The sequence below is a fragment of the Eulemur rufifrons genome, chromosome 6 (genome assembly GCF_041146395.1).
Source record: "Eulemur rufifrons isolate Redbay chromosome 6, OSU_ERuf_1, whole genome shotgun sequence".
NCBI lineage: Eukaryota > Metazoa > Chordata > Mammalia > Primates > Lemuridae > Eulemur > Eulemur rufifrons.
In genome coordinates, this window is record NC_090988.1 from 60,273,865 (window position 1) to 60,287,841 (window position 13,977).

Sequence of the window (13,977 nt, forward strand, 5' to 3'; positions counted from 1 at the left end):
GCCATTATTTGTCTATCATTTGTTCTTTCATGGAATAAGTTACTATTTCAGCTTTTACAACTCAATCTCGCAAGTGCTTTTCTTCCAACCATTGTCCTTTGGTATGTAGCTGAGGGGTATGTATATACTTCTCAATCATAATTTTTTTGGTTCATTAAGGACATTCTTAAGGAAAACTTGTTCTATAATTATGTGGCTGTAAAGAATACAGTGACTTTAGTGTCATACCCCTTGATTCACATTAGGCACCAAAAGTTTTACCACCATTGCTTTCATGCCGTCGATGCAAATGTCAATGCAGTAAAAAAACAAAAAAGGCAAATAACATCTTAGCATTATTATAAAAATAGCTTTAACCTAGTAGACCCTTTGAAAGAGTCTTGGGGACCACCAGAGGTATATAGACTACACTCTGAAAGTCAATACTCTGAAACATGAATTAGAATTAGAACTCTGGGCAGATCCTAAATACCTTTGACTGGTTTGGGTAAGGTTTTCCTAGAAGATGACTTTAACAAGATAGGGCTGTCTCATAATAGTGTGGTTTGTTTAATAGGTAGCATATGGTTTTCTCTTCTTTTTATTCTTAATTCGAAACTAGTCCTTCGACACAGTATTATTTCGATTTGTTTGTTTAAATACTTTAGGAATAAATGTGAGTCACTAACACCTAATTTTTAACATTATATATTTCTAAAAGAATATGGTTGCCATTTTTTTGATGATGACTTGGGTATTAAGATATGTGTCAGCTGTTTTTACTGGCTTGTAAGTGGTTAAAATTTCTATCTGAACTTTGGTTTTTGATAGAACATTTTTTTTCAAAGGTTTTATTGAAGGTGTTGTATCAGTACAAGGAGAAGCAATATATGGCTCCTCGAGTTTTACAACAGACATTAAATTATATTAATCAAGGAGTTTCCCATGCCCTCACCTGGAAGAATCTGAAGCCTCATATACAAGTAATAATTTTCTATCTTAAATAAGTTTTTGTAGCCAATATAATAGAAATAGCATCAAGTGCCATAAAGATTGAAAAATTGCATGTTTTCTTGAGTTGTGTTACTTAGTCTCATTCTGGTGATGGTTTTGAGAGTATAGCAGAAAAAGGAGATGTAACACTGACATAACGTTCTAAGAGCTATTTTGTGAATATTCAGTTTATTTTTTATCTAAAATTGTAATCTTCAAACTTACATTAAAGTTCTTATTGGATTGTGATTAGTTAACATTTATCATGTAATTTGGAGTAGGCAAGGGCCTTCATTTCACCAGATTGGTTTCCAGAATAATTGACTTAATCTGCTATTTCCATAAGTGATTTATTTGCTTTATTTAGAGCTATAGAATATGAGAGACTAAAATTTTATATTTTTTCACAATACCTATTTGCTACTTATTAATATGTATACATGTCTTGTTTTATAATTATTTGCTATAGAGAGAGAGAGTGAGAAAATGCAGTTTGAAAGTTGATCTGAGAATGCATTAAATGCATTGCTGAAGTTTGGTATTAAGTTTTAAAATACATATTATAGGGTTACTTGTGTTTTAATAGTTAAAGGAAATGTGAAAGTTTAAATTTGAAAGCTGAAGGCTGTTACTTTCTTAACTTTTAAATTGCAGGGCATTATCCAAGATGTTATTTTTCCATTGATGTGCTATACAGATGCTGATGAGGAACTTTGGCAAGAAGACCCTTATGAGTATATACGTATGAAGTTTGGTAAGTAAATTTCACTTTTTTAGAAACAAAATATGTCAGTAGTTAAGGTTAGAGTGGTTGTGTGTAGCCAACCTAGCGGATTAGCTTTGGTACTGAAAAACCTTCTTTGTTGTTTTAATGTAATTTATCCCTTGTTTAGATTTTTTGGGGGCTATTCATTAACTATGGCATTTGATAATGATAATCTTATTTTTAACAGACACAAACATAATAGTGTGCTTAAGTTATGATTGTTTTTTTTTTTTTTTCTTTTTTTTTTTTGAGACAAAGTCTCACTCTGTTGCCCGGGCTGGAGTGCCGTGGCATCAGCCTAGCTCACAGCAACCTCAAACTCCTGGGCTCAAGTGATCCTCCTGCCTTAGCCTCCCAAGTAGCTGGGACTATAGGCATGCGCCACCATGCCTGGCTAATTTTTTCTATATATATTTTTTAGTTGTGTAGCTAATTTTCTTTCTATTTTTAGTAGAGATGGGGTTTCGCTCTTGCTCAGGCTGGTCTCGAACTCCTGAGCTCAAACGATCTACCCGCCTCTGCCTCCCAGAGTGTTAAGTTATGATTGTTGAATGTGCTTTTGGTGTATACCAAAAATGTTGTATATTCAATAAGAGACTCAGTTATACTTTTGGATCCCATGTCAGTCATCATATGTGTGGGAATTGAGAAGACATGCTGGAAGCTAGAGTCACTAGGAGTCCCTGTAGGGAACTAAAGGACTGTAATTTGGCTAATGTTTTATATTAGTCCTTCTTCCTACCAGAATCTTCTATACGTTTTGTAATTTGTATTTCTCTGACCCTATTCTGAGAATTCTCACAGTAATGTGTTTGTATGAAATAAAATTATTAGAGGTATTGGAAGATTAACTGAACATATAATTTGTACAGAAAAGACATGGAATTAGGCTTTTGCAAAATTATATGGCGATATAGGTTCATTTTCATACTCACCTTATGTGAAGTTTTGGCACATTTTTTAATGCCTTGTTTTTTAACAGAGCATCATTTGTAAACTATGTAATGTAAAAATGTTTTGTGAACAATTGCTGTTTTCTGTCTTAATTTTAAATTTGTTCTCTAGATGTGTTTGAAGATTTCATTTCTCCTACCACTGCTGCCCAGACACTTTTGTTCACAGCCTGTAGTAAGAGGAAAGAGGTAGGTTATTAAACATGTAGATAACTTTTGCTATATTATTTAAAATATATTCAAATATACACTCAAGGCTGGGTTCAGTGGCTCACGCCTGTAATCCTAGCACTCTGGGAGGCTGAGGCAGAAGGATCGCTTGAGCTCAGGAGTTTGAGACTAGCCTGAGCAAGAGTGAGATCCCGTCTCCACCATAAAGAACAGGGAAAAAAAAAATCCAGCCGGTTGTTGCGGTGTGCCAGGAGTTCCAGCTACCTAGGAGGCTGAGGCAGAAGGATCGCTTCAGCCCAGAATTTAGAGCTTGCAGTGAGCTACAGTTGCGCCACTGCACTCTACCCAGGGTAATGGAGTGAGACTGTCTCAACAACAACAAAAAAAACCAAGGCAACTGAGCACCCCTCCTCACCACCCTCTACTCCTTCATATTTAAAAAAAAAAAAAAAAAAAAAAAAGACAAACATACACTCAGTTTTAAATGTTAGTAATGTAAGTCGTTTTGTTGGTAGTTTTTGCTTGTTTGTTTGTTTGTTTGTTTAAGACAGTCTCGTTCTGTCACCCTGGGTAGAGTGCAGTGATGTCATCATAGTTCTTTATAACCTTAAACTCCTGGGCTCAAGGGATCCTCCTGTCTCAGCCTCCCAGGTAGCTGCGACTCCAGGTGCATGCCGCCATGCCTGGCTAATTTTTCCTATGTATAGTAGAGACAAAGTCTTGCTCTTGCTCAGGCTGGTCTCCAACTCCTTGCTTCAAGCAGTTCTCCTGCCCCCACTTCCCAAAGTGTTAGGATTACAGGCATGTGGCCTGTTAGTATGTTTTTTAAGGATTTTGGGATAGCCAATAAAGTAGTACTTTTCTCTTTTAATTTAGGTACTGCAAAAGACTATGGGATTCTGTTACCAGATTCTAACAGAACCAAATGCAGATCCCCGAAAGAAAGATGGAGCCCTGCATATGATTGGCTCTTTAGCCGAAATACTTCTGAAGGTATTTCTTCTTTTGCATGTATTACATATGTGTGTGGGTGTGCAAGTAGTTTTATAAAATTAATAGCTTTATCAAGATCCAATACAAAAACCACGCAATTTGCCCATTTAAAGTTTACAACTCAGTGGTTTTTAGATTATTCACAGAGCTATGCAACCATCACAGCTCCAAAACATTTTCATGACCCCCAAAAGAAACCCTGTACACATTAGCATTCACTCCCGGTTTCACCCCTATTCACCCAGCCGTAGACTACCTGTAATCTTCATTTGTCTCTATGGATTTGTTTTTACTGGACATTTCATATGAATGGAGCAGTATATATAATATGCGGTCTTTCATTTATTGTAATGTTTTCAAGGTTTATCCATGTGATAGTATGTGCCAGTACTTCTTTTTATTGCCAAATTTTATTTCATTGTATTAATATGCCATATTTTATCCATTTGTCAGTTGTTTATACTTTTTGGCTGTTACGAATAATGCTGCTGTGAACATCCATGTAGAAGTTTTCACGTGGACATACTTTTTCACTTCTCTTGAGTGTATATCTAGGAGTCTAAATTGCTGCTCGTATTTTGAGAAGCTACAAGACTGTTTTCCGAAGTGGATGCACTATTTTTTATTTACACCAGCACCATTTTGTATTTGAGGGTTTCAGTTTCACTACATCCTCACCAGTACTTATTTTGTTTTTGATTATAGCTATCCTAGTGAACATGAAGTAGTATCTCATAGTGGTTAAGGTTTGCATTTCCTTGATGGCTAATGATGAGAATCTTTTCATGTGTTTATTGTCCATTTTGAGTATCTCCTTTAGAGAAATGTCTGTTCAGATTGCCCATTTTTAGTTGGGTTGTCTTTTTATTATTGAATTGTTAGAAATATTTATATATTTTAGATGCTAGGACCTTTCCATGTATCTGATTTGCAAGAACTTTCTGCCATTCCTAAGCTTATTTTTTTCACTTTCTTGATGGTATCCTTTCGATAAGATTTTAATATGTCCAATTATTTTCTGTTGTTGCTTATGCTGAAAGTACTTGTATTGTTTGAGTTATCTTTACATGTTGCAGGATAATTGTAAAATAGTGTTTTTCTTAAAGTATTCATCTTGAAGGCAATTTGTAAACATGAATGCTTCTGTTTTTAGTTTAGACACATCATGGTTTTGTCACACAAATTTTGTAGTAAAGAATGACTGGATTAGATTTTTGTTTAGAAACCTCAACTTAAGTGTATGTTGTGTTTGACCTAATAAGTAAGATCTGAAATTTGTTTTCACTTTGAAGTAAAGCAAATATTTAGTCATTATACTTTCCGACTGCCACAAACCTTGCTTTGCTGAATTGGTAACATTATTTTGTTGTGTATATTGTATCTTTTTTTTTTTAGGGACAGAGTCATACTCTGTTCCCCGAGCTAGAGTGCCGTGGCGTCAGCCTAGCTCCCAGCAACCTCAAACTCCTGGGCTCAAGTGATCCTCCTGCCTCAGTCTCCTGAGTAGCTGGGACTATAGGCACTCACCACCACACCTGGCTAATTTTTCTATTTTTAGTAGAGATGGGGTCTCACTCTTGCTGGGGCTGGTCTTGAACTCCTGAGCTCAAGTGATTCTCCTGCCTTGGCCTCCCAGGATGCTAGGATTATGGGGGTGAGCCACCGTCCCTGCCCTGTACATTATATCTTTCAGCTCTTTTTGTTTGTTTTTTTTATGTTTTTTTGAGAGAGAGCCTTGCTCTGTCACCCGGGCTAGAGTGCCGTGGTGTCACCGCAGCTCACAGCAACTTAAAACTCCTGGGCTCAAGCAGTCCTCCTGCCTCAGCCTCCTCAGTAGCCGGGACTTACAGGCACACACCACCATGCCCAGCTAATTTTTTCTATTTTTAGTAGAGACGGGGTCTTGCTTTTGCACAGTTTGGTCTGGAACTCCTGACTTCAAGTGATCCTTCAGCCTCGGCCTCCCAGGATGCTAGGATTACAGGCATGAGCCACGGTGCCCAGCCTTCTTTCAGCTTTTCTATACCTGTCCACTCATCCTTCTCTTAGGTTAAAAAGTATAAATTAAAGACATTCTAATTATTTGTTGTATAGAAGTCTGGGACTCTTAAGTGAGTTCTCTTGGTACATTGAAGTGTTTTGTTTATCTATCCTTATTTTTCACCCATCTTCCCTTAATGCTAACATCTTATATAGGCAGGCACAATTATCAAAACCAGGAAATTAATTGTGATATGATACTATCAAATAATCTACAAACCTTTTTCAAATTTCACAAGATTTCCCACTAAAGTCCTTTTTTTGGTCCATGATCCAGTCCAGGATCCCACATTACATTTAGTTGTTATGTCTGTAGTCTTCTCCAATTTTGTAAGTGTTAATATGTTAAGTGTTTTGTATTTTTAATCTTGATTTAATGAACACTTTTAAAAAGCTTGTTACCACTTAGAAAATACTCAACTTTAAGATTAATGAAAGTGTCTTTTTACTTTTTTTTCCTGGATTCCATTTTGATGGAGAGAGTGTCTTTTTAGATATCCAATCTGTTACTTTGAAAGCAGGATTTTTCTCAAGTTATGTTCAGTTAGAAACTTTACAGAGAGTTTTTATCATTTTAAAAGTTTCATGAGAAAAAAATTATATAAGTTAAGGAATAAAATTAACCACACTTCTAATAATTAAACACCATTGCTGTTAAAATTTGCTATAATGGCTTTCTAATCAAGTGATGTAAAAACATGCAAAAATGTAGTGGGTGTGTTTTTTGTGGGTAAAGTTCTAGAATAAGAAATTTCGTTGTGGATCTTTTGGTTCAAAGAATCAGAATAAATGTATGTTGTGACATGGGTAGTCATTTTTAACACTGGTATATCTATTTTCAAATTGAGATGATGGTATATTTGGATCTGTATCAAAATAATTGTTGTTTATATTTACAGAAAAAGATCTATAAAGATCAGATGGAATACATGTTGCAGAATCATGTATTCCCTCTCTTCAGCAGTGAACTAGGCTACATGAGAGCAAGGGTATGTTTTAAAGCTGTATTAATTTATATATTTATGTCTTGTGATGAATGACTTTCTTAAAATTTTTTTTTTAATTGACATAATAGTACATATTCAGGGGGCATATTGTGATGTTTCTGTACACATAGTATATGTTGATCAGATCAGGGTAATTATCAATTGCAAATGAATGGTTCTTTAAATTTTATTTTAATAGCTTTAGGGAGTACAGATTTTTTTTTGTTATGAATGACGGTGTGGACTTTTATATTGAAGCATTTTAGTGTTCACGTTAAAAGCCATAGTTTATTTTAGACTTGTGTTTAATGTAAATCTTTAAATGGCTGTTGTAATGTGTGCATAGTTTCTATCTATGACTGGTAGCAGTGTCTGTCTGTGTTTTGCATTCAGATCTTGCTATCCACACAGACATCATGCAGCCAAAGAGTAACTTGGGATCATAGTACTGGTCTAGTGTTTTCTGTTATGACACATCTACCACTGGCCAGCCTCCAAATTCCCGCACACAGAACTCTGGGGATAGAGATGAGCTTGGGGAAATTTAGTGTAATGTATCTAAAGTAACTCACTGCATTTTTTAAAAAGGCTTGCTGGGTACTTCATTATTTTTGTGAAGTGAAATTCAAAAGTGATCAGAACCTTCAAACAGCCTTGGAGCTTACAAGAAGATGTCTTATTGATGATAGAGAAATGCCTGTGAAAGTAGAAGCTGCTATTGCACTTCAAGTGTTGATCAGCAATCAAGAAAAAGGTAAATGATTTGTATGTCAAGAACAGTGAATGTCATTACACATAATTATAAAAAGCACAATCCTAGAAATTGGGCACACTTTGTTTTAATGTGAAAGTACTTTTTTACCCTTTGGTGTATGTTGTATCAGGTTTTAAGAAGTTTTAGCTGCTTTGCCCCCAAATTTTTTACTCCTTTTTTTTTTTCCTCTCTTACAGCTAAAGAATACATCACACCATTCATCAGACCTGTAATGCAGGCTCTTCTTCATATCATAAGAGAAACAGAAAATGATGACCTTACCAATGTAATTCAGAAAATGATCTGCGAATATAGTGAAGAAGTTACTCCTATTGCAGTAGAAATGACACAACATTTGGTATGTTTTTGAGCCTGTCATTTATACGAGTATTTTAATTTAGCTCTTAGTATGTTCCAGGTAGTATGTCACAAGTGGCTTGCCTTACTTACCTTATAGGAAATAGTTCACAGACCTTATGTATAGCAAATACTGTTCCTTAGCCTTGACAGATATTTAACTTATTTAATTCTCACACAATCCTGTGTCTGTTCCTATATCATACACAAAAAATGTGAGGTATAAAAAGATTAAATATATTGCCCAAGCTAGACAAGGTAGGGTTGGGATTCATACTTGGGCCTCTGTAGTATATGTTCTTAACTGCTACCTCTGGCTGTAGCATGACTATCTATGTAGTTTTCTCGAATACTCAAAACAATTGATTGAACTTTACAAAAGACAGCTCAGCAAAACCTGTTAATAATTAAATATACCTGTATTTGGGCATTGCCAAATGTTGGTAATATTAATGAAGGCATTCATAATATTAATCACTTTCTTTGACTTGCCTCATTTAATCCTCACATAGTCTGTCTATGAAATCCTCCATATGACATGTCAGGAAAGGTCAAGAGAGGTCAAGCAGCTTGTTTAAGGTCACCCAGTGAGTGGCATAACAGGACTATTTGATTACGGAGCTCAAGCATTTACTTACTATTAATCATTTGGAGACATTGATTTATCACGGTATGCCAATGAGAACATTTTAAAAATTAAAAGTTGTATACCAAAAAGTTTTTATGATGCTTTGGTGACAAAACTGAGTTGTATTCTCTTGAATCTAGGCAATGACATTTAACCAAGTAATTCAGACTGGGCCAGATGAAGAAGGAAGTGATGACAAAGCAGTTACTGCTATGGGAATTCTGAATACAATTGACACACTTCTTAGTGTAGTTGAAGATCATAAAGAGGTAAGAAAATGACCCAGTCAGTATTACACAGTTTTTAGGAAATACCAAACCAATTTCTTTTTTTGTAGAGATACATCTTGCCATGTTGCCCAGGCTTGTCTTTTCTCCTGGCTTCAAGCGATCTTTGTACCTTGGCCTCCTAACGTACTAGGATTACAGGCGTTAGCCACCGTACCCAGTCCTGAGTTTGCCATTTTAAAATATTTCTCTTTTGTAAGGAATAAGATTAGTACCTTATAAATATTTTACATTCTAAAATAATAGATGGAATAGGAAGCAAGTATTTGTTTTATCATCTCTTTATCTTGGGGCTTGGGATTTTTCCTAAAGTATGGTGATTCCCAGGAAAATATATTCTTCCTAGTTTTCATTTTTTAAAAAAATCATTTAAAAAAATTTGGTGAACCATATATGATACAAAATTTACCATCATAACCATTTTTAGTGTGCAGTTCATTAACATTAAATACATTCACATTATTGTGCAACCATCACCCTCAACTTCTTTGTTTTTTTCTTTTCCTGTTGTCTTTTGGAAAAGAATTGTAATCATGGATTTTTAAAAATGAAATTATTTAAAACATACAGAATAAAGAACAGAGAAAGATATAGCCATTACCTCTTCTTTGAAAAATTATTTTTAATTATTGTGGCTACATAATAGTTGTATATAATTATAGAGTACATCTATCTAAGAATATTTTTGCACCCATTAGCCATCCCCACTTTATCCACTCTCCCCACCGTCCCCACTAGCCTTCCCAGCCTCTGGTAACCATCGTTCTGTACTCTGTCTCCATGAGGTCAGTTGTTTTTAATATTTAGCTCCCATATGTAAGCTAGAACATGCAAGATTTGTCTTTCAGTGTTTGGCTTTTTTACTTAATATAATGTAACCAGTCAGTACCTCTTAATCACCACTTAAATTTGTTAACATTTTATCATTTTATAATATTTCCTTTAGATTTTATTTCCATTAAGAAAAACAATTTTAGGCTTGGCATGGTGGCTCATGCCTGTAATCCTAGCTGAGGCAGGAGGATCATTTGAGGCCAGGAATTTGAGACCTGCTTGAGCAACATAGTGAGACCCTGTCTCTACTAAAAATACAAATATTAGCTGGGTGCAGTGGCGGAGGCTAAGCAGGATTGCTTGAGTCCAAGAGTTTGAGGGTCAGGTAGCTATGATAGTGCTACTGCACTGTAGCCTGGGTGACAGAGCAAGGCCCTGTCTCAAAAAAAAAAAAAGGAGAAGAAAAACAATTTTAGATAGATGAAGTTAAAGCCCTCAGGGAACCACTCTTCTCCCTCCTTCATTCCTTCCCCTAGAAGTAACCACTGTCATGAATTTGATGTTTATAATGCTACTATATCTCATCCATAAGCAATGCATCATTTTCAGATTATCTGCAAGTTGCCTTTTACAGCAAGCTAGTAAACATTTTTTGTATTCTGTGTTATAATTGGAGATAGGCAGGAGCCATGAGCAGTCCAGTAGCTACTTTATTTTTAACAGATGAATTGTTTATTCTGTTTGAGGAATTCAAAATGTAGTAAGTGCTATGTAGTTGAAATGGATGTCTTGCTTCTGTATCTGATTAGTAGATATTGTTGTACTTCCCGAACCGTTGAAGATTCTTAAGGCCCTCAGAGACTTGGGGTCCAGCTGAGGACCATGCTGACAATTACAGAGAAATTTATATTTCCTGTCAGTCTTGAATGACTTGGGGCGTGATTTCATATTCTACAGTTCATTATATCTAATGTAATGTGAAAAATGGGAGTAGGTTAAATATTATTGGGATTACTATTAATAGGAACAATGCCTTCCTTCAGGTAATTTCTCTGTAAGTCACTGACAATGACATTTCAATTACATTTGGGCTGAATTAATCTATGTTTACACACCAAAAAAATCTATAGGCTTTCTTCAGAATGGTTTTGACTTTTTTATTTTCATAGTAGTTTGAACTTTTCTTTCTTTTTTTTTTTGTATTCCATTCAGCTTGTTGCTATATTGTTTGAACTTTTCTGGGTTGTTTTTTTTGTTTGTTTGTTTGTTTCATCTCATGCCTTCAGACCAGATTTTATTTTTTTCCTTTCCTTTTTAGGTAAACTAAGCTGGTTATTCCTTGTGTTTTTCTCATTATAATGGTATTTCATTAAATTTCAATCTCAGACTGGCTCACAATTTCATAATATACAAGTCATTTTAAAATAAAGACTTAATATGATTCAACAGTATTGACTTTATATTTAAGTGTATTGAATTACAGTATGCATTATTATAGGAATTCATTAAGTGTGCTGCAATTCCATATTTTTTTCTTCTCTTTTAGATAACCCAGCAACTTGAGGGAATCTGCTTACAGGTCATTGGTACTGTTTTACAACAGCATGTGTTAGGTATCATACCTCTCATTGTGCTAAGAATTTAGTGCTGTTTCACATGAGTAAGCATTTTCCTAATGACTAAGTATTCTCTTTTAGAATTCTATGAAGAGATCTTCTCTTTAGCACATAGTTTGACATGTCAACAAGTGTCTCCACAGATGTGGCAGCTTCTACCCCTTGTATTTGAAGTCTTTCAGCAAGATGGTTTTGATTACTTTACAGGTAAGTCAAATCAGTGTGGATATACTTAGGATTTCCCCCCATTTTGATTTATTTGTAGCTTTTTATTTGAGCATACACTTTTGAATGTTCCAACTGCTTCATTGTTTGGATAAGTTATCAGTAGCAGTTAATGCTCAAAGATGACACATGGCATTGAATTTTGTTATATATTTTGATTTAGTTATTTTAGGTTCATTCTTCATTAACACACATATCCATACCCCCTCATAGTCTCCTCCATGTAAATGAATGTATGTGTGTACATAACCTTTATGTTTAACTACTAAATATTCACCTTAATAATAGGTTCATTTCTGCATTTAATTATAAATGAATATATTTTAATTCTAAGTGAGAGTTAGAAATAAAATGATCTTAGATTTACCTTGTTCTAAGTGAATTCTTCAGAAGCAAAGAAAACATTTGTATTAGTAAAGATGTGTGACTGATGCTTTGTATTAATACAGATATGATGCCCCTTCTCCATAATTACGTAACAGTTGATACAGACACACTTCTGTCTGATACCAAGTATCTTGAAATGATATACAGTATGTGCAAAAAGGTAGGTTATTTTTATATAATAGGAGATTTCATGAAGCTACTGCTGTAAAATTTATGAAATTGTAGACTGGGTGCAGTGGCTCACAACCTGTAATCCCAGCACTTCAGGAGGCAAAGGCGCAAAGATTGCTTAAGGCCAGGAGTTTGAGACCAGCCTGGGCAACATAGCAAGACCTTGTCTCTACCAAAAAAAAAAAATTACCTGGGTGTGGTGATGCATGCTTGTAGTAAGACCCAGTCTCAAAACAAACTAAAATGCTTTTCTTATAACAAGAGGTGGAGGATAAATTTCTCCCTACAGTTTGCTTGGGGAGACATATAATTGATCTGGGGTCCATCAGTATCAAAGTCTATATAATCAGTAGCATTTGAATTTCTACCATTATTTGTTGCAGGCCATTAAGAAATGATTTTGCCCTATGAAGTTTTAGACATGCTTGTCCTTCATTGATATCTTTCCCTTCTGAATACTTAGTCACACAGTAATCATCATATACTGCCAATTATATTATTTATATCAATACTCTGGGAACAGATACATATCTATACCTCTATTGTTCCTTTTCAGAACCCTTATCTGTACATTTACAGTCCTAATGCTAACTACCGTATCAAGTTCCATGGTCTTCATTTCTTGTCTGGAGTTTATAGGGCAACATTTGCTATCAACAAGCTGCCTCCTCCTCCACCCAACCCCCACCCACTATTTTTTATTTTATGAGATTGTGTGGAAAAAATGTTTTTATGGAAATATCCTTCTTAGTTTTTTGTAGTTCTTTACATAAGAGCCAGATATCCTTGAGAAGAGTTAGTTGTTTTAGCTACCACCTTTGTATGAGAAGTTAGCTGTTGTCAACATGCTGTAGTCCAGAATGGTACCCGCAGTCATTCGTATTAATTAGAGTACCTTAAGTAATACTCAGAGCTTGTACATAGGAAAAGGAAATTGTTTTTCTGGTTTAAAGATTTCATGAAGCCGCACTACAGCCTATATTGTGTTGATCAGGTTCTTACGGGAGTTGCAGGAGAAGATGCAGAGTGTCATGCAGCGAAATTGTTAGAGGTCATCATTCTACAGTGTAAAGGACGTGGCATCGACCAGGTCAGTGAGGCTAATGATGATTCATATTTGAGGCTTCAGAGAGGGAATCTTTTTTTTCCACATTTTTTTCTTTTTGGGGCATTTGTTATATATATTCTGTACGTTTTTGTTTATTGTGACGCCTAGATAACTTTTTAAGTAGTCAGTTTAAAATTTAACCAATATATAGTAATGATCATGTGTTTCCTATATATAGAAATATGACTGGTAAGTTTTATGGCTATTTTGTTATCATGCAAGGTAAATTTTGGCTTAAGATTTTTGATAGGTTTAGTAATTAAATCTCCACGGTCAATTTTAAAGGGAACATTGTGAAGCCATAATTGATGTGCTAAGGCAGTAATAGCTCTGTGAAGACTTGACTTTTCACTAAAATTAGATTTCCTAGTGAACAATAAATATTGGTGATCTAACAGGATGAAAGGGTTGAGGCAACAAATAAGTTAATATGGGTAGGAGAGTTAAAATGCTCTTAATTACAGTCTTGGTATATCTTGCTATCTTTCTTTACAGTGCATTCCCTTATTTGTTGAAGCAGCTTTAGAAAGACTAACAAGAGAGGTTAAGACAAGTGAACTTCGAACAATGTGTCTGCAGGTTGCGATTGCAGCTTTGTATTATAATCCACATCTACTACTCAATACCTTAGAAAATCTTCGTTTCCCTAATAATGTTGAACCAGTTACAAATCATTTTATTACACAGTGGCTTAATGATGTTGACTGTTTCTTGGGGTAAGTGACATAAATTACAATTTTATTTATTGTGTTTGCTTTATGAGAAAATCTGCTTATTTAAGAAAAAGGG

General features: G+C 35.0%; 1 protein-coding gene and 1 non-coding gene across 2 annotated transcripts in view; both read left to right on the plus strand.

The window, feature by feature from the left end:
- Positions 1–13,977, plus strand: part of IPO7 (importin 7) — a 51,465-nt gene that overhangs the window by 31,034 nt on the left and 6,454 nt on the right. The window contains exons 9-21 of the mRNA XM_069471154.1: positions 828–962; positions 1,627–1,726; positions 2,804–2,880; positions 3,739–3,855; positions 6,795–6,884; positions 7,470–7,635; positions 7,833–7,993; positions 8,761–8,889; positions 11,228–11,294; positions 11,379–11,504; positions 11,972–12,069; positions 13,075–13,170; positions 13,684–13,904. Coding sequence (XP_069327255.1) covers positions 828–962; positions 1,627–1,726; positions 2,804–2,880; positions 3,739–3,855; positions 6,795–6,884; positions 7,470–7,635; positions 7,833–7,993; positions 8,761–8,889; positions 11,228–11,294; positions 11,379–11,504; positions 11,972–12,069; positions 13,075–13,170; positions 13,684–13,904 — 1,583 coding nt within the window. The remainder of the gene's footprint in view (positions 1–827; positions 963–1,626; positions 1,727–2,803; positions 2,881–3,738; positions 3,856–6,794; positions 6,885–7,469; positions 7,636–7,832; positions 7,994–8,760; positions 8,890–11,227; positions 11,295–11,378; positions 11,505–11,971; positions 12,070–13,074; positions 13,171–13,683; positions 13,905–13,977) is intronic.
- On the plus strand, positions 7,210–7,393 carry LOC138385601 (small nucleolar RNA SNORA23). The gene has a single exon (XR_011233821.1). It is a non-coding gene; the product is annotated as a small nucleolar RNA SNORA23 (small nucleolar RNA).